Here is a 23,911-nt window from a genome sequence, read left to right on the forward strand (position 1 = left end):
AGATGGAAGTAAGAAACTTCCAATGATTTTTTCCTCAGATAAAGTCTAATGAATAGGTCAATAAATGTGATGGTTGAATAAGGGAATATTTTGCTTTCTATTTTTTTTATAATAAAATGGAGAGAACATTATCTCTGGAGTTAAAATAACCTTATCTTTATTTGAATGAGATCTTTGAAATCAATAATTGTCAAATCACTTAACCACTCCAACTTTCTCATCTTTAAAATGAAGTAATTTGACTACATGGCTTTTAAAGTCTATTCCTACCTTAGTTCTATGATTCTATATATTTTAAAAGAGAAATGCAAATTCATGAAATTTCATCATGCTTTTTCTGGCTTAGGAAATCTGGTTTATTCCTAAACTTGGTTTTCCACATATAATTATTGTGATTTGGCATTTAGATGTTTCCTATCATAAACCAATATGGAGATGTCTTAGTGAAGAACATGAAGAAAGAAGCTGAGAAAAGCAAGCCTGTAACTATGAAAGAGTAAGTATGGGGATAAAAACTTTAGGAATCTGAGGAGCATAAAACCACCAAAGACCCACCCTGAGAGCAGTTAGACTTGAGACCCCAAGAGACAAAAGAGTGCAGACCTTGGGTATGGAGATAGTTCAGAGAAAGGCTACAAAGAGAAGAAGCTCCAGAGTCTGGAGAGTTGGCATCAGGCAAAAACCTAATTTCTTAGTTCCATACACAGAGATCCGGCCCTCCTCACTCAAACATCTGACTGGAAAGAGAAGGAAAAACCAGGATAGTGATGGCAAACAATACACAGGAAAAACAACTTTCCATCACAAAGAAGAACAAGAAGAAAGCTTTGACTCTGCAAAAAATTTTTGGAGGAAAAATCCAAACTACAGAGGAAATAGCAGATGTCACACAAACAAATGCATCCAAGCCTTCCAAAAATGGAAATTGTCCACAAGCTCTTGAAGAATTTAAATGGGAGGTTATGAAATAGATGGAAGAATATTGGCAAGAAAAATGGGAAATAATTAAAAAAGAAAATAACAATTTAAAAGACAGGAGCTCCCAATTGGAGAAAGAAGCCCAGAAATCAAATGAAATGATAAATAAGAGACCAAAATTAAATAGCTGAAAGCCATGAAAAGCAGGATAGATGAAATAAAAATAAAATTAAAAGATTATGGTGGAAAATAAAAGATTATAGAGGAAAACCAGTCTTTAAAGACCAGAATTGGGAATTAGAATCCAATGAACTCACAAAACAGCAAGAATAAATAAAGCAAAATAAAAAAAAATTTGACAAAATAGAAGGAAACATGGAATATCTCACTGAGAAGATGACTGACAAAGAAAAAAGGTCTCAGAGAGACAATTTGAGAATCATTGGTCTACCTGAGAACCCAGAAATAAACATGAACCTTGACATCACTTTACAAGAAATTATCCAAGAAAACTGCCCTGATATTCTTGACCAAGGGGCAAAATAGACACTGAAAGAGTTCATAGAATACCCTCTATACTAAATCCTCAAAAGCCAAACCCCAGGAATGTAATTGCCAAATTCAAGAGTTTTCAAGCTAAGGAGAAAATTTCACAAGAAACCAAAGAGGGACAAATCAGATATCAAGGAGCACGAATCAGGATTACACAAGATCTGTCAGTTTCCACATTAAAGGACCACAAGGCTTGGAATATGATATTCAGAAAGGCAAGAGAATTGGGTCTTCAACCAAGAATCATCTACCTATCAAAACTGACTATGTACTTCCAGGGGAAAGTATGGGCATTTAACAAAATAGAAGATTCCCAAGTATTTGTAAAGAAAAGATCAGAACTAAGTGGAAAGTGTGATATCCAAACAAAAAATCAAGAGAAACATGTAAACATGAATAAGAAAGAGAGGGAAAAGGAAACATGTTTTTTATTTCAATTTTCTTCTTTAAGGGCTTCAAGAAGATAAAATTATTTATATTAATATACAGAAAAATGTTATTTTTAAGTCTCGTCTGAAAAATCTCAAAAATTAAATTCACTATTATATTAATTAGAAGAATCATTCATAGGTAGAGACTGGGGTAATAAGTGGTCTAAAAAAGTGCAAAAAAAGAAAAAAGGGATGGTGCATAGAAGATGGCACAAAGAGAAACTTGAAAGAATAAGATAAATAGGATAATCTATATTACACAAAGAGGAAGAGAGTGGTAATAGGTAATACTTAAACCTTACTCTCAGTGAAATCAGTTCTGAGAGGGAAGAGCATCTAGATCCATTGGGGTTTTGAATTCTATCTTACCTTACAGGGAAAGTGAGAAGGGAAAAACAAAGAGGGAGGAGTGGGGCAGGGAGTACAAAAAGGGAGTGAAAATGAGTGGGGGGAGGGAACTTTACAGACCTTAGGCTATAGGAGTGGACTGGGGGGAGGGGAGGGAAAGAACATGATTTTTGTAATCCTGGAAAATACTCAAAATTAATAAATTAAATAAAAATTTTTAAACAAGTTACAAAAATTCTTCAAAGAGACTAATGGCTTCTTGTACAGTTATAAAACATTCCACACACTTTTGGGAGTGATGTATGGGTTGGTTTTGTTCTATCTTCCTTGGGGAGTTTGGTGTTTTTAAATTTCAGACTTCATGCTGGCCATTTACAAAACATTGATACTCTAAATTTTATCTTTTTGATATTGATTTATGTATGTATAATAGATTCTTGAGACTCAGAAATATTTTTGCATTTTTCTCATACCTCCTGTACTTTTCTAACAGCTAAGGAACAGGTAGTGATAACAGTGATCAGCATTGTTATGCTTTTTGTTCCTTGTTTATGTAATCAATAATACATTCATTCATTCACTCATGCATTCACTCATGAAATATTTTTGGATTTTAATGTAATTGCTGTGAGGGAATAATTACTTAATTGATGCCACTGACCATGTTCAACTTTTTTCTCAAACTGCTCTGTGAGCTTGAGCATAGAGCATAGTTTGGAAACCTGACCCTCAGGTCAGACCACATTAAAATATAGCTGAGATATATGCAACTAAATAAAAAAGAAAATATTGTGAATAATATTAATATGTGGGTTTTTTATTTCAGTTTCTAGCCCAAAAGTATTGTTTTAAACAATCTAGTGACATCAATATCTACTGTTTGTCACTACCAACTTAGAGTCATACTTCATGTCTTTGCTTGAAGATGAAAGATGAAATGTCTGTTATAAGTCTTTTTTTTTCTTCTATCCTCAGGATCTTTGGGGCATACAGCATGGATGTAATCACCAGTACTTCCTTTGGAATACATGTTGATTCCTTGAATAATCAGAATGATCCCTTTGTTAGAGAAATCAAAAAGTTAATTAGATTCAGTTTTCTGGACCCACTCATTCTTTCAACAAGTAAGTTGGTTCTTCTTTATAGAGATTATTAATTAAAAAGTCAGTACCCTGAAATTCCTGAAGATGACTCAAAAATTGGATCACAGGTTTACAGATGGATGGTAACATAAAAGTCAACAAATATTATCCATTTGTTTAACAGAATAAGAAACTGATACATAGAAGTTAGAACACAATCTCAAGAATCCTGGGAGTTGACTTCCTTAACAACTCTCTATCTGTTAGAGAAGGAGGGATTTCAGAAAGCAACTGCCCTAAATACTTAGGGGAAATACTTGCTGATTCGGTCTATGCTAGCTAGCTGAACTGTTACCCTAGACAACCAGAGATGGCACAAGATATCTGATTTTGGAGATTCCCTGATACTGTAGGACTTTTCATTGATCCCCATCAATTCTCATGAAACTTGATGTCCTTTAAGAAAAGAAATTAAACCACATTGTAATTTGTTTCTCTGTTACCATCTCTTCACCTATGCTACAAATAAGGTTATTGCATCTCTCATAAAAATCCTTCAGTTTAATTAGAATTTTTTGTTTTTTTTTCTTCAGCAATTTTCCCATTCCTTCTTCCTTTGTTTAACAAATTGGATTTGACTGTATTTCCAAAAGAAGCAACAGATTTCCTAGCTAAATCTATTATAAAAATAAAAGAGGAACGAACGAAATCTACAGAGAAGGCAAGTAGACCTCTTCAATGTTTAGAAGAAGAATATGTGTACAATGTCAATGGTTGAGTTTTTAATACTCTGTAAAACAAGCTAAACTGGTGCTCCATTTTTCACTTGATATTCATGCTTATTCAATAGAACTTTTGTTCAATTTGGATTCTCAAATATTTTAGTGTAATTTCTGTAACATGAAGCAATGTCTAACTCTTTGATCATATGTTTTTATTATTTAATATTTTTCAGAGTTTGTGATCTGTGTTTCTGGGCATACAAAGAGAGAAAAGACACTATCTCATTTCTAAATTAGTTACAGGCTCATAGATTCGATAAGATACATACTCAATTATATACTGCAAATTAGAATATAACACATAACCTAAATCCAAGAAGAGACTACTCTTTTTTTATTTATATACTATCCAAAACATGACTTGACACACATACTGAAGATTATGCAGGAATAGGCAAAAAACATAACTGTGCCAGTAACTTTTTTTTTTTCAAAATTCTGCTTTGGGGATCTGGGCCCAAACAAAAAAATTTAAATTTTATATCATAGGTCTTACTTGGATAATTTTTGTGTGTGGAATTCTTATGGCTTTTAATTCTTTTTTTAAAACTCTTACCTTCTGTCTTGGAATACTGTGCATTGATTCCAAGGCAGAAGAGTGGTAAGGGCTAGGCAATGGGGGTTAAGTGACTTGCCCAGTGTCACACAGCGGGGAAGTATCTGAGGTCAGATTTGAACCTAGAACCTCCCATCTCTAGGCCTTGCTCTCAATCCACTGAGCTACCCAGCTACCCAGCTACCCAGCTACCCCCATGACTTTTAATTCTTGAAGGCTGTGCTACAACAGTTCAACTTCTTGTCAACCCTCACTATCTAAAAAGTCTTCAAGCATGGGTATGTTGGTTTGTTGTATGTATGCTGATCTAGGAACTAATACAGCTGATTTTGAAGAAACATGTTCATTGGTTGGCACAGTGAGAACAATTTCTTTGACTGCAGTGATGCTGAAAAACAATCCATGACATTCTTATAAGATTGTGATCAGTGTGTCCATATAAGTCATATTTTACACCACTGAAGAGTTATCTTTATGTCTTTTCATTAGACTTAAAAGAATTCATTTCTTCAAGTCCTTCTTATTTTCTTTTAAATTCCTTAGCATCTACAGAGCCATCTAAACTTCTAGAATCTGATTTTAAGTCCTTATTTTATTCATTTGAGGTACAGGCTCTTTGGGTCTATGAAATTTTTGGTGGAAATCCCTGTGGGTGGAATTTTTAACACTGTCATTGAGCTAAATCCACAATGTGACTTCTGATGATTTAGATCTTCAGTTGTCTATTCTGTTTTTTTCAGTATATGTACTGCCGAAGCAAGCACTGAGTTGTCTATTCTGTAAGAGGATGTTAACTTTCTGTGTCTGTAGCTAAGAGCTGTTTTCTCAAGTGTTCTTTCAGAATTAGTGTTTTGTATTATTTTTTCAGCATCGGGTAGATTTCCTTCAACTTATGATGGATTCCCAGACTTCTAAAAATTCAGAGTCACACTCTCAAAAAGGTAATTTGGGAATAAGGGTACTCACCAATTGGAATCTTGAAACCACTATTTGTGATAATAGAAAATTTCCAATTTTCTTAGATAACATACAAAATGGCAATAACAGCAACAATATGATAATGACAAAATGATGTTATGACGTTTTAAAATGGCACAGCACATTATATATAATACTTCATTTGGTCTCCATAACAATTCTGTGAACTTGTCATAATATTTCCAGTTTAGAGATGAGGACACTAAGGCTGAAAGAGTTTAAGTAATTTCCAGATCACAGCTAGTAAATCTTTGAGGTAGAATTTGAACCCATATCTAACTCCAGTTCTCTCTGATATCAGTTTGCCATCTTAGAAACATAGCCTGACATCTGAAGAATGATCCAGATGGAGACAATTTCCAAATATATATTAGAATTAATGATGGTCAAGTTAGTCTGAAGCCTGGATGGTGACTCTAAAGTCTCTTTTTTATCTTATACCTAGGACAGGCATTGGGCATGTTGGAGTGGGAAAAATACAATTTTTTTTTGAGAAAGATAATCTGTTCTCTTTACTCCTAAGAACTTTTGTGACTTTCTGTATAGCACTTTACTTTTCTGAAATTTCTTGTTTTAGGCAAAACAAGCAGGGTATTGGGCTAAATGATTGTTAAGATCCTTTTTGTTCTGAATCCTATTATTTTACTTTATCCCATGGCCTTCACTTGAGTTGGTGAACCTATGGTAAAACGCCAGAGCAGACTGCTCCTTTCTCCATGCAAGCCTGAGGCCATTACTGACCTCACCATCCCTCTGCCCAGCACCCTAAGTGGAAAACTTCCTTCTCCTGTCTGGGGTAAGGCAGGTGCCTCACATGTAGCATAAGGATTGCATTTTGGGCACTCAGTCTCTAAAAGGTTCACCATAACTGACCTTGACCATGGTCCTTTGTGCTCATCTAGAAAAGAAAAATAAAGGTTGATCTGAGATTCAAGTTTCTCTTGCAATATAAAAATGTCAGGAAACTTCTGAAATTGTTTTAATGAGCACTATTCTCATTTTAACCATTGATATGATTTAGTCACTTCTTTTGTACCTAAGCATTCTTTCAAGAAATCGGCCTTAGGAAGGCAGTAGATTTTAGTGGAAGGGCAACTGGAATTGTGAGTCAGAGGCCTGTGTCTTAGTCTCTGCTTTATCCAGAAGTGTGTCCTTACTTCTCTGAGCCTCAACTGACATCTGAAAAATGGTGAGAAGCATTCTTGCACTACCAATCTCACAGACTTGTTATGATGGGCCATTGAAAGAATATATGTTAATTATAAATACCAGGAACTGGCAAATGTAAACAATGTTTAACATTACTCTCTGGACCCCTTCCCTTCATGAAACTCATCAGAGATCATATGTAGTGCAGAAAATGGAAAGATTGTGGTTTCTCAAATTTGAAGACTTAGGTTCAATTCATAGCTCTGACACCTATGAGTGTTTGGGAAAGTCACTTGGCCTTTTTGTACTTCAGTCTAATGAAATGAAAAATCAAGGTATTGGAAAGTATAGATCTCTGAGTTCCCTTCCAGCTCTAGGTCTGTCATCTTCCTTCAAACCTCTCTCTTTCATATCTTCTTTTCACCATCAACAACCACCCTATAGCAATCATTTATCCAGTCTCCCCTGATTTATTTTTTTAAAAATCCTTAAATTCTGCCTTTGAATCATTCCTGTGTATTGGTTCCAAGGCATAAAAGCAGTAAGGGCTAGGCAGTGGAGGTTATATGACTTGTCTAAGGCCACACAGGCAGGCTGTGTCTGAGACCAGATTTGAAACCAAGACCTTCTGTGCCTAGGCCTGGCCCCCAAGCCCCTGAGCCACCTAGTGGCCCCCTCTGCCCTGAACTTTTGCTATAGAATTCTAATATGTCTGTCTTATGATATCATATGTTAGAAAGAAGAGAGAATTCCCCAAAATGAATTGTCAATTTTATTACACCCAGAAACAAGAACTGAGGATGAGGTATGTGTATGGAAAAAACAGATACTGGAGACATGAAAGAATAGATACAGAAAAAAACTCCAACAACCCCAATTATGTAATCTTTTCCCCTGCCCTGTGGGGATGAATTTGATGGGAGAATTCTCATCATATTAACTTATTAAAGTCCTTTATTATATATTGAGTAGATTCAGGTAGTAGCCTTTACTAAGTTTTTGTGATTTGATTGAATGATATAATAAAAGAATGATGACTTAGTTCATCTAAACATCTCCCTTGCCTCTATTTCAGATCTGAGTGATGAAGAAATTCTGGCTCAATCCATCATCTTTATTTTTGCTGGCTATGAAACCACCAGCTCTGTCCTTTCCTTCCTTTTTTATCATTTGGCTACCAATCCTAAAATCCAGGAGAAACTTCAGAAGGAGATAGATGCATTTCTGCCCAACAAGGTGAGAAGATGAGAACAGAACTATTTTCACTGAACTCTTAACTTAGTACCTATTCATTCACTTACCTCATCTTCTAAGAGAAGTTTTGTCAGAATCACTGTGTATTTGCTGACTGTGTATTTGCCCATTATTGGGGCATGACTATGGTTTGAGAAAGCAAAGGTGTGTTGGGACACAAGTGGTTTACATGAAGTTATCCTCACAGAGAATGCAATATTTCAGAAACCAGCATGAGCCCTAGGCAAAATTCTAAAAAAGCCAATTCGTCCTCTATTCACACAGCCACTTCATAGTCCTCCCATTACTTAGCATTCATTCTCATTTCTTCTGATACGAATTGTCTCTATGGCTTTGGGCCTCTCTACTAATAACCTACACTATTTCCCCTTCCTTCCTTTCATATTATCTTTCCCTGTTCCTTGCTTGCCCTCCACTCCTCTACTTGCTTTGGTTATCCTTTTCTCAGAATCTCATTCATACTCTTATATGACTGATAACAAGAGATATAAACTCATGCAGAAGACAAAATGTCTCATGTGTAGACACTTGAGTTTGTTTATACCAAATAACTTTTTTTGACATACCAGGATTACCTTGGACCAATCATGACTTTAGGAATACTCAAACAGTTATTTCCTTATTTAGTTAGACTATAGCCTTGAGAAGATATTGAAATAGTCCATTTAGTTTTTTCATTTAAAAAAAAATTGAACCCTTACTTTCCATCTTGGAGTCAATACTGTGTATTGGCTCCAAAGCAGAAGAGTGGTAAGGGCTAGGCAATGGGGGTCAAGTGACTTGCCCAGTGTCACACAACTGGGAAGTGTTTGAGGCCAGATTTGAACCTAGGACCTCCCATCTCTAGGCCTGGCTCTCAATCCACGGAGCTACCCAGTTGTCCCCAAAATAGTCCATTCAAACAGTGATGGGTGATAAAAGCTACAGTGGAATGGAGGGTAGATCAATTCCTAAAAGTGTCCTTATAGGTCTCATTGGCCATCTAGTAAAACAAACATCAACCTTTATTACTGTCCTGAGAAATACCTAAGCCCATGAGAAAATGGGGACCTCTTTGTTTCATCTTTGTTTGGGACCAGATCTTTTTTGAATGTTACTCTTTTTCTTTATTTTGCAGATTGCCAGGATGTAGATGAGTGATAATTACTAATGTTAATTACTCTGTATGCTGCCCCAAGCCCTGTAACATTCTCTAAGCTATTCAGAAATGTCAGAATAGTAAAATATGATCATCAAGTAGATAACTGCCTATATTATCTTTTGTGAAAAACACTGGGAAATCTGCCCCATCATCCATGTATCTCTTCTAAATTCTATCATCGCCAATGCATCACTTTGGGTCTTTTCCTGTAGATATAAAATGTTAAGCTGCTATCAAGCAGTACTATAATATTCCAACATTCATGGTGAGCTAAGAGTGTTAGGACCTCTAGAGTCCAGATAGAAGGTAGTCATTTAGAGAAGCATAGGCAGAGATGCTAAGAAATGGATGCTGAATACTAGTGAAGGGTAAGAAGGGCTCTTCTCAAGTTTCATGTGAATCAAAAATAAACTTGATTGAAGTAATTTTGTCTCCCATTCTACCCTATATTTCATAGTTTTTCTAGTTTGTTCTAAGAAGACTGGAAAGAAACCAGAGAAGAAAAAGTACCATCTTAATATTTCTTTTTACTGAGGTTTAAGAATTTTGTCAGAAGCTTAAAAGGGATCATTTTCTTGAAAATATTTATATAGATACAAATCTCACTGTGCCAGACTTTACAATTTTTGAATAATTTCATGAGCACATTGGTAACTACAGTGATGTCCGACATTCCATAGGTCCAATATAGTAAAAAATATTTTTATTTTTTTTCCTCTAAAAGAGAGTACTGTCACATTTGTTGACCAGGCTGACAATGGAGTTGGTAATAGATGATGCATGTGAAGGCTAGATGTGATATATCCCCTTAGTATGCATAAATGTCTTTGTTCTCTTCCCAGGAAGCTGTCACCTATGATGCCCTGGTACAGATGGAATACCTAGACATGGTGATCAATGAAAATCTCAGGCTGTACCCCATAGCGGGTAGGATTGAAAGGGTTGCTAAGAAAACTGTGGAGCTCAATGGCTTGATGATTCCTAAGGGAACAGTGGTGATGGCTCCTCCCTATGTCCTTCATCGTGACCCAGAATACTGGCCAGAACCAGAAGAGTTTCGTCCTGAAAGGTACTCACTTATTTTTAAACAGAGGAAGAGCTGCTTAGTATTTTCTGTTGAAGTGGCTTAGAGAGAATACTGACCTGAGAGAGAGGATCAGGGTTTCAATCTTGGTTGTGTTTCTTGCTTAGCTTGCTGACTGTGAGCCTCTTCAAATCTCACAACAATATGCATAATGCCTAGTGTGGCTCTTTCAATAGCTTTGATACAGCACCGTTAGGCATTATTTTCCATATTTTATGACTGAAGGAACTAAACCATATATACAGAATAAGTGATTTGGACTTAGCCATATAATTAAGAAGTGTCAGAAGTGGGTTTTGAACCCTGATCATTGTTAGAGGTTCTTTCAGCTCTAAATCCTATAATCTTTGCCTCTTTTATTTATCTAGTCTATAGGATGTGATGAATGTAACCATGTGTATTTTCATGAATTACTTCTTTGTAGATGTTTTTAAACCTTAATGGTGACTAAATGTTTTAGGGAGTATCAAACAGAGGATATATTTTTTCACTCAGTCAGGAGGACCTGAATTCAAAACTCACTTCTGATACTTCTTAGTTATTTGACTAAATGCACACACTATCCTACTCTACACAAAGATTCTTTGAAACATTTTCATCCCTTCTCAAACCTCCCATTGCTTCCCCTCTTCCAATTCCCTCAATTGAGTACTTTCCCTTATATATTTAGTGAAAAAGTTAGGTCATTCACAGTGAGCTCTTTCTTCTCTCCTTGTCCTCATCTCCCACCTCTCAAATGAGTTCTGCCACTAGCCTCTCCTTTATGCTTATGTAGAATAATCAAATAACCTTCCTTTTACCAAAGGAAAGCCCCCCCCCCCTCTTCCAGTAGATTGTGCCTTCTATCCTCATTCTTTCACTTATTTCCAATCATTCTCTATTTACTGAATCATTTCTTACTTCCTATAAATATGCCCATGTTTCTTTTATTCTGAATAAACTACTTGATTCTTCCTTCTCTGTTAATGTCCTTTATCTCTTCTGTTTTATGTAGCTAAAACCCCCAGAAGGTTAACAATACAATGGAAAGTTAAAAAAATTATTTCTAACTTCTCCTTTCATTATCAATGTCATTTTCATTATCAATATCTTCTGATTATAAAATTATTGATAATATTTTAAAATTTGTTTATTTGTGTCTGACTCTTTGTGAGCCCATTTGAAGTTTTCTTAACTAAGATACGGGAGTGGTTTGCCCTTTCATTCTCCAGATCATCATACAATGAGGAAACTATTGACTTCTCTTGCTTCCTTTAGTTCCAACTGAAATCCTACCCTGTAAAGGAAGTCTTCTGCAATTCTTTTTTTTTTTTAAACCTTCACCTTCAGTCTGAGTCAATACTGTGTATTGGCTCCAAGGCAGAAGAGTGGTAAGGGCTAGGCAATGGGGGTCAATTGACTTGCCCAGGGTCACACAGCTGGGAAGTGTCTGAGGACAGATTTGAACCTAGGACCTCTCATCTCTAGGCCTGACTTTCAATCCACTGAGCTACCCAGCTGCCCCCTCTGCAATTCCTTTTAGGTGTGTGCCTTTCTCCTGATAATTGTTTCGTATTTATCCCATACATAGCTTGCATTATAGATATTCTCTATGTATTTCTTCTTCCCTTATATTGTAAGATCCATGTCCTTGAGGACGAGGAATGTTTATCACCCTTTTTAAAAATATCACTACACTTAGTATAATGCCTGGAGCATAGAAAACACTAAACTCATGTTTATTGGTTGGTTGATTGATTCATATATTTGTTTCATTGTTCTTCTGACAAGTCTTACATCTTTTTTTATACTATGCTTCTCCTTTCATTAAAAAAAAGGTTCAGTAAGGAAAACAAGGAGAGCATCAACCCCTATGTGTACCTGCCCTTTGGTGCTGGACCTCGAAACTGCATTGGGATGAGATTTGCACTTATGAGTATGAAAGTTGCTGTTAGCCGACTCCTGCAGGAATTCTCCTTCAGACCTTGTAAAGAGACACAGGTGAGGAGTCACATCCTTTGTTTTAATGCTTAAAATTTTTTTTTCATCTTAATAAAATGTCTTATGCCACATGAATAAATTTAATTTAACAGCATTTGCTTATTATTATATGCCTATTTATTGTAAGCAAGGTATTCAGTCAATCTCTAATTTTTTTAAACCCTTCCCTTCCATCTTAGAATCAATACTATGTATTGGTTTCAAGGCCAAAGAGTGGTAAGGGGATAGGCAGTGGGGGTTAAGTGACTTGCCCAGGGCCACACAGCTGTGAAGTTTCTGAGGCCAGATTTGAACCTAAGACCTCCCAGCTGTAGGCCTGACTCTCAATCCACTGAGCCACCCAGCTGCCTTTGAATCTATAATTATTAATATAAAACACATAAAAAAAGGGTCAAGATCTGAACAATGAAGTTACTGGCTTCAGAATTAATTTGATTTAACTGTAATAACAATAACAGCAATAATGACAAAATACTATTGATTGCAAACAATATAGTTTTGAAGACCAAAATATAGCAGATCCTCTTAATTTCTCTTATTTATAAGAAAAAAAATGTAATGTTAAATGTCTGGGAGTTAATAATATCTCTTAATTTCACCAAAATTCTTGATTCTATCCTAGAGCAGAATAGTATTAATAGAACATGACTACATAATTTGTATATATATTTATATATTTAGAGAGAGATTATCCATTTTGTGACTGTCTCTGAAATCAATTGTATGTCAACTTTCTATTCCAATCATATCAATCTATCATTGCTATTTATGACATTCTAGCTGGTTTATCTCCATTTTTATAATCTTCTTTCATATACTCTGATATCATAAGCCTTTATAACCACTTCTGTTTCTCTCGTTTGACATTGACAATTTGTCAAACTCTAAATAAATGTTCTTAATTATTGCAGATTCCCCTGAAGTTGAGCAATCAGCCACTCCTTACACCTACTGTACCTATTGTTCTGCAAGCTGAATTAAGGAATAAGAAAGGAAATCAACACTAGAAATCTTCCATCTCACTTTGCTTATCTACAATCATCTCTTGAATTCCTCTACTATATTCCAAGAACAGAATATCCCTGGACTTCAAAAGCAACTTAATTTATCATATGAACAAAACAAAGAAATTGAAAAGAGGTTTTTTTTTTTTTTTTTAAACTTCAGGGATGGATTGCAGATGGCCTTTTGGAGATCTCCATATCTGAGAACAATTGTAAAATACTTAGTGTTGTCATGTCACCTATGTTGATTTAACTGATCATGTTCCAAAAGAACTAAATCCCAACATACTAGTACCACTTGATATTACTAGATTGTACTGATTAATAGAGAACACCATGCATTGAGAAGCTGTTGAAACAGCTTGTGACTCCTATATTCACACTGAATGTTATAATAGTGTGTGGTGGCATATTTCTTATTTTTAATATTCTGCATTAAAGACTTTTGCTGCTACAAATCATTAAAGACATGCCTGTAAACTCCTTTGTTGATATCTAGTATACCTTAGAATTATATTAATATCATTTAGTTGCATGGTCAATGTGTTGGGTTTTTTATCTTAATTATTTTTGTTAGTCAACTGATCAGAATATTGATACAGAAATCTGGGTTAACTACAGATATCTTGGTAAAGTGGACTAAATAGTTCAGTTATTTCTTTTTTCTTTTTCTATTCCTTTCATAAACATTTGAATATTAACCCTGACAAAAGCTTTGGGCTGTCAAGGATTAGGTTCAGTCTCAGGGGCTCTTCACAAGGGACACTCTTTTGGTCATGTCCCACTGAAGCTTTTACCCCAAAATTTCAGTGTTTGTCTCCTTTATTTTTCTCTGTACAAATGGTAAAAAGGATCCTGACTCTTTGACCACTCAGATATTTATGCAAACAGTTTGTCAACAACAACAAAAAAAGGCTTTCTGTGACAAAAACTGTAAAGTAAAAGCACTTGTTCCAAAGCTTGTAAATAGTGAAAGCTACTCTCCTTAAGAACCTGTCTGGTCTCCATTTTACCCAAGGTTGCTCTTAGGTTAGATACTGTCAAAACAGAGAACTATTTGAGGTCACTAGAATGTTTTCTCAAACAGGGAAATGGAAAGTAAATGAGTTATTGGATAATTAATGTAACAATAGCTAAATAAAAATTTTTAATGAATTATTTTAAAAATTCCTCATGACTTCTCATTCAAATTTACTTTAAAAAATATTTTTGCTAAGTCTGATGTTTGAATGTAGTCTTCATCAGGAATTCCTGGATTTCCTCTATTTCATTTTTCTTTCTGTAGGATTATATTCAGTTTTTATGGGTAGGTAATTCTTGATTGTAATCCTACCTCCTTTGGTTCCTAGAATATTTTATTTTAAGCACTCCATTCCTGATTGTGGTTCCACAATATTTGAATTATTTCTGGCTGCTTGCATTATTTTTCTTGGCCTGGGAGCTATGGAACTTGGCTATGATATTCCTAGGGGTTTTCTTTTGGGGATCTTTTATTAGGAGGTGATTGGTAGGCTCTTTCAATTTTTACTTTGCTTCCTGGTTCTATTACATCTTGTAAATTTTCCCTTAAAAAAAAAAAGATGTTTAAGCCATATTTTCTGATCATGGCTTTGTAGTAATGCATAATTCTTATGTAATCTCTCTTTGATCTATTTACCATGACAGTTGATCTTCTGATGAAATATTTGACATTTTATTCTTTTTTATTCTTTTTATTTCTTTCTTAACCTCTTATGGATTAACTAGCTTTCATTTGACTAGTTCTAATTTTTAAGGAATTATTTTCCAAAATGAAATTTCATATTTATTTTTCCACTAGGTCAAACCTGCTTTTTAAGGGGTTATTTTCTTTGCTTTCAAAATTATGTTAAAATTATTATTTGTCACATTTTTATGTTCTAAGTTGTCTCCCTTCTTTCTCATCCTTAATAGAGAATTCTCCCATTTGATAAATACACATTTCTCTGATGGTGGACATTCATATCTATTCTTCAAACAACATTATTGTTGCTGTATGCAACATTCTCTTAGTCCTGCTTGTTTTGCTCTTAATTATTTATTTAATGCAAGTCTTTCCATGTTTTTCTAAACTCAAACTGCTAATTATTTCTTACTGCACAGTAGTATTTCATTACAAATATATGCCACAATAATATATAGCCATTCCCCAATTGATGGACATTCTGACATTTTCCAGTTCATTGATACCACAAAGAGCTGATACAAATATTTCAGACAATATAATTTCCTTTTCTCATGATCATATAAATCACCAGCATTTCCATATAATATCAATAAAGTCCTTCAAGAAGAAGCAGTAAGAGATAACCACTTAAAATTGGATTCTTAGATATATATCTTGCCAAAACAAACTCTGGAATACAGGAATCTATTTAGAAAACACTTTGTATACAAACAGAGCATTTTTTCCTATGATTACTTGTGGCATTGATTTTCTTATTCAGAAATTGTGTTAATATAGTGTAACTAGAATTAGCTTCCCAAGACTCTTTTTCTCAGGATCCCATTTAATGTTTAGCTAAGTGCTAACATAGGGAGGATATATTTTGATGTAGGTCTTCCTTCTCTTGCTCTGCTCTCAGGAAGGTTTTGGAAGTTGAGTGAAAGCCAGGCAGGAGAATTTTACCCACCTGTTTTTACTCAGTCTTTTTTTACTTTTGTTCTTTTGTTCATTCTACCTCAAGTGATTACTAATACATTTTATAAAATATAATCCTTGGAGTTATTGGATATTAATTTAAATTTTACATTGTCCTTTGATAATTTATCAATTGGAAAATGATTCGTACTTTTATAAAATTAACCATTATATCTATATATTCCATAATTTTATCTAAGGATCTGCAAATATATTCTGCTTGTAGAGCATCTGCTAAGCATTTTCTATCTAGAGTCAGAGGATGTCCCCTTTAAGTAGCTACAGTAAACTTGCTGTCTTTTACTTCAGTCTCAGACTACAGAAATTATTAGTGAGAAGAGTGGGTACATCCTTCGAGACCCCCCATTCCACAGAGTAATAACTGATCTAAGTTTCAGACGTTTTTGCCCTGCTCTTTTCAAAATTAGTTCTGGGGCCCTGCAAATTTTCATTGATTCTTTGTTGACATGATTTGGGGCAGGATGTGGTCCCTGCTTTCCTGCTCTGCACTCTTATTTTGGCCTTAGTAGGACATTTCCAGGTATTTCTCTTTAGAATTTCTAAGGAGAGGAGTCACAGATTTATTTTTCAATAGTTAGAATGGTTTTTGTTTTGTAATTTTCAAATGATTCAAATGTCTTATGCCACATGGACAAATTAAATTCAACATTTGCTTACTGTTACATGTCTATTTTTTTGTGAATAAACTATTAAGAATCAACTTAACATTATTAAAATGGGAATATATCCAAGACAAAGAGAATAATAATAAATGTTATTAATTATTTTGATTTTACTATAATAATAATTCAAAATTCTTTACAGCAAACAATATTTTTGAAGACAAATATATATCAGACCCTTTAAATTCCATTTTATGAGAAACACACAAGATTATTGATCATAGAAGTTAATGAAATCTCTAAATGCCAGCAAAATTATTGATTCTATCTTTGAACAAAAGAGTTAACAGAACATGACTATTCTATGAGTCCTTGAGGTTACATCAATATAGGATCTCTTTTATAATCATATCAACCTAACACTGTTTCACATGACATTCTAGTTCACCTTCTTTTGTATAATCCTGTTTTCCATAATATATCATAAACATTTATAGCCACTTCTGTTTCCCTCCTGTGTTTGTTAGTAATTATTTATTGAACTCTAAATGTTCTTAATTTTTGCAGGTTCTCTGAAGTGAGCAATCAGTTACTCTTTTCTACAAGTATACTAATTATTCTACTGGTTGTAAAGAAAGGAACAAAAAGACAAACCAGTACTGGAAATCTTCTGTCTTATTCCCAATCTATAATACTGTCCCCGATATTTCTATTATATTCCAGTCCAAAATCTAGGATTTCAAAAGCAACATAATTAACTTATGAATTGAATAAAAAATTAGAAATGAGATGCTTTTTAAAAAATCTGAATGGGACGACAGATGATCTTCTGGAGATCTCCATGTCTGAGGAATATTTTATAATACTCATTGGTGTCAAGTGTCCTATACAGTGATTCAGCTGATCATGTTCCAAAAAACAATGAATCCCAATAGGGTTAGTCCTACTGGATATTAGTAAGTTCCAGTGATTTAATGGATAAATATAGAGAAAATCAGGAATTGAGTAACTGTTCATTACCTTTTAAATTAATAATATTCCCTGAAGATTTTGATTATACTGAACATAGGAATGTTGAAGAGGGGACATATTTCTTATTTTTAATATACTGCATTGAATATCTATGCTGCTTTAAACTACTAAAGACATATCTGCAAAACTCTTGTTGGTGTCTCCTATACCTTAAAATCATATCAGTATTATTTAATTGAATGTTCAATGTGTTGCTTTTGAATATATTAAGTTTTTTTGTCAATTAATTGATAAAAATGTTCACAGAGAAATCTAGATAACTATTGATATCTCAGTTAAGTGGATGAAAAATTTAGTTAGTTCTTTTTTCCTTCTCCATTTCTTTTACAAACCTATGAGTATAAACTCTGACCAAAACCTTAGGTGTACCTGGATCTAGTTGGTCTCAGAGTTTCCTCAGTAGTCACACTTTTTTGTTTGTGTCCCATTTCAGAATTTCACCCAAGAACATCAGCATTTGTCTTTTTTCTTGTTCTCTATACAAATGGTAAAAGAATCCTTAGTTTCCACCATATATTCTTGCTAACCATTTGTCAAATATAAAATGGATTGTCTTTCATGTGACAGAAACTGTAAAAGAAATGCTTGTATACCTCAGATTATATACAGTCAAAACAACTCTTCTTGCATTTGGGGGTAGTCTGTATTTCACCCAAGGATACCCTGTGGTCGAGGTAGAGTGAAAACAGAACAGCATTTGAAGCTGTTAGAAAGCCAATCCCTATCAAATCTATACCTCCTAACACAGCCTGTTTAAGCCCATGTTCAATTGAATTCTGACATTTTAAATTCCCCTTAACAAATAACTAAATTCTTTGTGTATTTAAGATGGGTTGCTAAATGTTTGAAAGAAAAGTCAATGACAACTTTTTTCACCATCTTCTACTAGTAATCAAATTTTCTTTTGTACTGTTTCTTATATTGTTTAGTCATTAACCTTATATTTGACCAGTCTCATGTAAACCTACATTTTCTCATCTCTGTATTAGAGGATTACTAGAGTAGGTTTATAACTTGTGTCCTTCCTTTTAATTTCTCCCTCCATGAGTCCATCTTCTGCATCCATACCAGATTAATATTCTTAAAATGCTACTTTAAAAATAACATTTTCCTAGTCAAGTTTTCCATTTTTTCATTGTGTACAAGGCAAAGTACAAACTAGTGGTATTTCATTTATGTATTTATCATCCATAACCATAAACATACTTTCCAAACAAATTTTAAAGCAGTGTAAACATCAAGTCAATCATGTCACATATATGTGTAAATATATATATATATATATACATATATATATATATATATATATATATATATACTTTGTGATTATGGGTAATTCCTTTCACTTTTTGTTTGTGCATTTGTCACACCGTTTGATCCAGCTATACTACTACTGGGTCTTTGTCTAACTGACACTTGAAAAAAAGAGGAAAAGTTTGTACAAAAATATTGATAGCTGCTCTTTTAGGGATGGCAAAGAACTGGGAGTTAAGGGGATATCCATGAACTAGGGAATGGCTTAACAAATGTGTTATGTATTTGTAAGAGAGTACTAATGTGTTATAAGAAATCATGAGAAAGATGATTTAGGAAAAACTTGGAGAGGCCTAAATTAACTGATGCAAAGTGAGGGGGAGAGGGAGAACCTTGCAGACAGTAACAGCAATATTTTATGTGATGAATATTTATGAATGACTTAGCTTTTCATGGCAATACAATGATCTAAGACAATGAAGGACTCATGATGAAAAGTGCTATCTTCCTCCAGAGAAAGAACTGGTGGAGTTTGAATGCAGATTGAGACATACCATACTCTATTTAACTTTTTCTCTTCACTTTTTTTGATTGAGTTCTCTTTCATAAAAGAAATATTATGGAAAAATATTTTACTTTATTACGCATCCATCTGCCTTATCAAAGAAGAAGATTTAAGAATGGAGGAAGAGGGAGGATTTGGCTCAAATATGGAAAGATAAAGGTTAAAGTTGTTTGTTTTCATGTAATTGAAAGAAAAATTAAATATTTTAAAAAGCAATTTGGTGCTATAAACAAAAAGCTGTTTTTTATAATGTCATATATTTATAATGTCATCATACACTTATAATTCATCAATACTGGTAGTGGCTACAAACCAATGAAGGAACAAGGAAAATGTCCCATATGTACAAAAATGTTTCTAATTTCTCTGTTTGTGATAGTCAAGTATTGAAAACTGAGAGGATATTAATCAATTGGGGAGTGGCAGAACAATTTATGGTGTGTCAATATAGTCAACACTTTTATGGTGTAAGAAAAACTGAAAATATTTTCAGAAAAACCTAGCAAGACTTGTTTGAATTGACACAAAGTGAATGAGGACAGTCAGAAGGACAACTTATACAATACCATTGTTGTAAAAATAATCACTTTTCAAAGATAATGGACTGATGATAAACAATATGACCAATTAATTATAAAACATGCTATCCAGGATTAGACAGAAATCCGATGAATTCAGAGTGCAGATTGAAGCACATTTTTCTATCCAGTTTTGGAGGGTATGGCAAATATGAAATTAGTTTTATATCAAAATTCATATCAGTAGCAAGTTTTGTTCTTCTTAACTTTGAATGTATAAGGGGAGAGGGAGAGGACAGAGAATTTGGAATGGAAAACTCCTAATGTTAGTTATTTTCTTATGAACTTAACTTAATATCAACAAATAACATGCATTATCCCCACCATGGGTCAATAAAGGGAAACTCAAAGACTTCAGGGTTGGAGATTTGTATAGGAGTCATAAAACTTCTTTCTGGATCATAATTTCATTGTCTATTCTTTTAAGTCCACCCCTTGATTTACAGTCTATATATTCCTCTTGAAATTTATCAGGAATGGCACTTGGAGTGAGGTATTAAGAACTAAGACTCAAGGAAAGAATTGGAAAGAGAAAGAAATAAAACGTTGATTGAAGAGTGTCACAATGAATATCATTCCAAGATTGAGTGTTGGAATCTGGACACTCATTGTTCTCTTTCTGATTTTCCTCTTTCTGTAATTACTTGCTTTTCTTTTCCTGCTTACGATTTTTGAGGGGATTAGACCATTGGCACTGTGACTGTCATAGGACTTTTCAAAATGAATAGTTTCTAGTTGCTTCAACTCTTTGCACAATGTACATATATTACGTGATATTTTTGTAATTGATAATGCATGACTTTAAAAAAATCATATAAATGAATTGACATAGCTTGTGAGAAAAAATACCAAGAGAAAATTACAGGCTCCCTAATCATGAACTCTATTGTCTTTCCCCAAAAGAATAATCTTCAAAAATATTCTTTTTTTTAGTGATGAAGTGATTTAAAAAGAACCTTCTTAAGTAAAACTGAGTTCACATCAATTGACTGCTTTTCATTTTACCTTTCTAGTTTTGCTCCCTACAATTTTATTTTTTAGAGATAAAAGGCATTTTATTGTGTCCAAAAATTATAGTTCATTTGCTAATGCTCATCCTGATCATAACACTGTAGTCTTTTCTAGTAACTTGGTTGTAGGAATTCTATATGAAATAGTTCTACATTCTTTTTTTTTCTGAGTTCAGGTGGGGGACACCAAAAGGAGAGCATTGCTGTTCTTGTTTATTAATCTCTTTTAACCACTTACTGGCCTAGTATCATAGAGAAATAGAAAATTGCCAACTAAATTGATACATCATTGTAGAAACTTTTCTATACAAAAAATAAAAGTTATTTTTGTCTATTGTAAATCCCTCAAACTGATTAGGCTAAAATCATGTATTTGCAGGAGAATTAGAGGAGATCTAAGTGAAGATATTGCTTCCCTTCTTCCCAAACCATAGCACTTGCTTTGCTACCTATATTTTTCAAGGTCTCTAATGGTTATAATGACTATCGTCCATAAATTTTTGTTCTTTGTTTCCTGCCTATTCTCTACATTAGAAAAGTTATTAAATATTCCTTTTCCTTTTTCCTGAAGTATCTAAATCATTCTAATTTAGTCAGATAATAGAAGCAGATATTCATATCCTCCTTGTGTATCAGAGTTTTAAAAATCCCCTGTAAGTGATTAGAGAGAACTTAGTTCTAATCCTCCAATTGTATACAAAAATTGACCAGCTTAGAACAATGAACAAGGAGATACTTTAATGCTGTGATTCCAATATCCAGGTTTTTTTTTTCTTGGAGCAGTTAAGTGGCACCAGAAGATGATAGAGCTGAGGAAATGTCAACATTACATGCTATGGGATCCTTTTGCATTCATGCTAAAATCACAGCAGCACTCATGGTTTAGGAGGCACGTGGAAAACTAGAGTGATAATGGGCTCTTGAGTATAAGGACCTAAATTCAGATATTTTTTTTGTGATGCTTATTTACCGTTGTGACCTTGGCCAAGCACTTCAAGTGCTGAGCTTCATGTTTATCATTCATGGAATTAGGGGTTTCTGAAGATGGACTCTACATCCCTCACAAGTCTAGATTTAGGATTCTATCATTTTAAGCCCCATATTTGAAGGCAGAACTGCCAATGGGTACCGTTTTGAGCCACAGGTGGTTATACATAATTATGTACTACATGTTTTATAGGAGCACAGGATATGAGACATAAAAAGGACTTTGGGGATTATCTATCACAACTTTTTTATTTTCTCCCTCATTTGATAGATGAGGAATTTGAAGTCAGAGAAGTAGCTTGCCTAAGAATAAATATAAAATAAAATGATATAACAACATAAAATAATATAATGTAATGTAATATAATGTAACATTAATTGAATCTACCACTTTTTGTTATAATCAATAGTTGTAGCTAAGCAAGAGAAGGGAAACTAAAACCTAGATGATAAAACTATCAATATACAGAAGATGAGTGAAATATCACACCAGTTTTTTTTAAAGACTGTTATCTTCTTTAAGTATCATTTAAAAAATTTTATAGACTTTTATTTTCTGTCTTAGAATCAATTCTAAGAATTAGTTGAAAGGCAAATGAGTACTTCCGAGTAAACATGGCTGCAACCTAGACCTCTTCCTCTCCCCGGCACTGAGCGAAATAGAGTACCCCAAAAGAGCATAAATATCACCTTTGGAAGAATGGAGGGACTCTCCAGTACCCCCACAGAAATGAATGTACGTGGGGTTTGAACATTTCCACACTATAAGAAGGAGGAAAAGCTTGCACAAGAACTTGAACTGAGCCGCCCTTCCCCCTCCCCTCCCCCACCTCTCCCACCAAACCAGTGTAGGGTATCAGAGAGCTCATTGGGACAGCAAGTGAGTGAGGAATGTCTCTGTCTGGGGGGACTCACCAGGGTCCTTTGGATCTAAAGACTGCTAGGAAATGACTTCTTAGGGCGGTTTCATGGGAGAACCCTGGGAATGGAAGAGCGCACAGATGGTGGGTCCCCTGCAAACTGAAAACAGTGAGGAGCCTCGAGAGTCTGAAAAAACTGTCTAAGGCCAAAGCTTTGCCCCTCACTGTAGTGAAAGGGGGGGGCAAGCTAGGGTCCCTGGAAACTGATAGGGAATACCAGAGTTCCACCCCTCAGTGGTTTTATAGGAGATTCCTGCACATGGGCGAGAAGAGATAACAGAGCACCGGGGTGAATGCACTGAACACAGTGATGGTCACACAGAGCACAAGGGCTGGCGTGCTGAGCACAGGGGCGGTTGTGCTGAGCATGGGGGCTGGCACTCTAAGCAACCTCAGAGGCTGGGAAGAACTAGTCTGAGGCAAACTAAATTCACAGAAAACCTGCCCATATCACTTAGACCCCAGATCAAAAAGGAAAGGGGAACAAAACCACCAAAGGAATGGCTTACATGGCCAAAAATCAAGCCTCCAAGAAGAAAGGGAAAAAAGTGATTATTGAAAACTTTTATGGTGGGAGTGCCCAAGGAAAAGAAGAGAAAGCGGATGAAACCCAAACGAAATCTAAACATGCCTCCCAAAATGGAAATTATCCACAAACTCTGGAAGAACTCAAATTGGAGCTTACCCAAAAGATGGAAACCTTCTGGAAAGAAAAATGGGAGTAAGAGATCCGCAGTCTGATAGACAAGACTTCACAATTGGAGAAAGAGCTGGAAGTCTCTAACAAAAAGGTAGAACAAGCTGAAAAACAAATCCAGTCCCTAAAGACCAGAAATAAGCAACTGTAAGACAGTGAGCTTGCAAAAAAGCAAGAATTAATAAAGCAAAGTAAAAAAATTAATGAATTAGAAGAAAACATAAAATATCTCACTGAAAAGGTCACAGACCAAGAAAACAGAGGAAGAAGAGACAACTTGAGAATTATTGGTCTGCCCGAAAAACCATAGATAAACAAAAACTTCCC

General features: G+C 34.5%; 1 protein-coding gene across 1 annotated transcript in view; it reads left to right on the forward strand.

Moving 5' to 3' along the window:
* Positions 1-13,725, forward strand: part of LOC100010745 (cytochrome P450 3A4-like) — a 29,447-nt gene extending 15,722 nt beyond the window's left edge. Inside the window, exons 6-13 of the mRNA XM_056806465.1 lie at positions 408-496; positions 3,225-3,373; positions 3,925-4,052; positions 5,538-5,610; positions 7,872-8,032; positions 10,034-10,260; positions 12,093-12,255; positions 13,167-13,725. Of these exons, the coding sequence (XP_056662443.1) occupies positions 408-496; positions 3,225-3,373; positions 3,925-4,052; positions 5,538-5,610; positions 7,872-8,032; positions 10,034-10,260; positions 12,093-12,255; positions 13,167-13,262 (1,086 nt within the window). The 3' untranslated portion in view covers positions 13,263-13,725. The remainder of the gene's footprint in view (positions 1-407; positions 497-3,224; positions 3,374-3,924; positions 4,053-5,537; positions 5,611-7,871; positions 8,033-10,033; positions 10,261-12,092; positions 12,256-13,166) is intronic.
* The last annotated feature ends 10,186 nt before the right edge of the window (positions 13,726-23,911 follow it).

Source organism: Monodelphis domestica, chromosome 7 (genome assembly GCF_027887165.1).
Source record: "Monodelphis domestica isolate mMonDom1 chromosome 7, mMonDom1.pri, whole genome shotgun sequence".
Classification (NCBI taxonomy): domain Eukaryota; kingdom Metazoa; phylum Chordata; class Mammalia; order Didelphimorphia; family Didelphidae; genus Monodelphis; species Monodelphis domestica.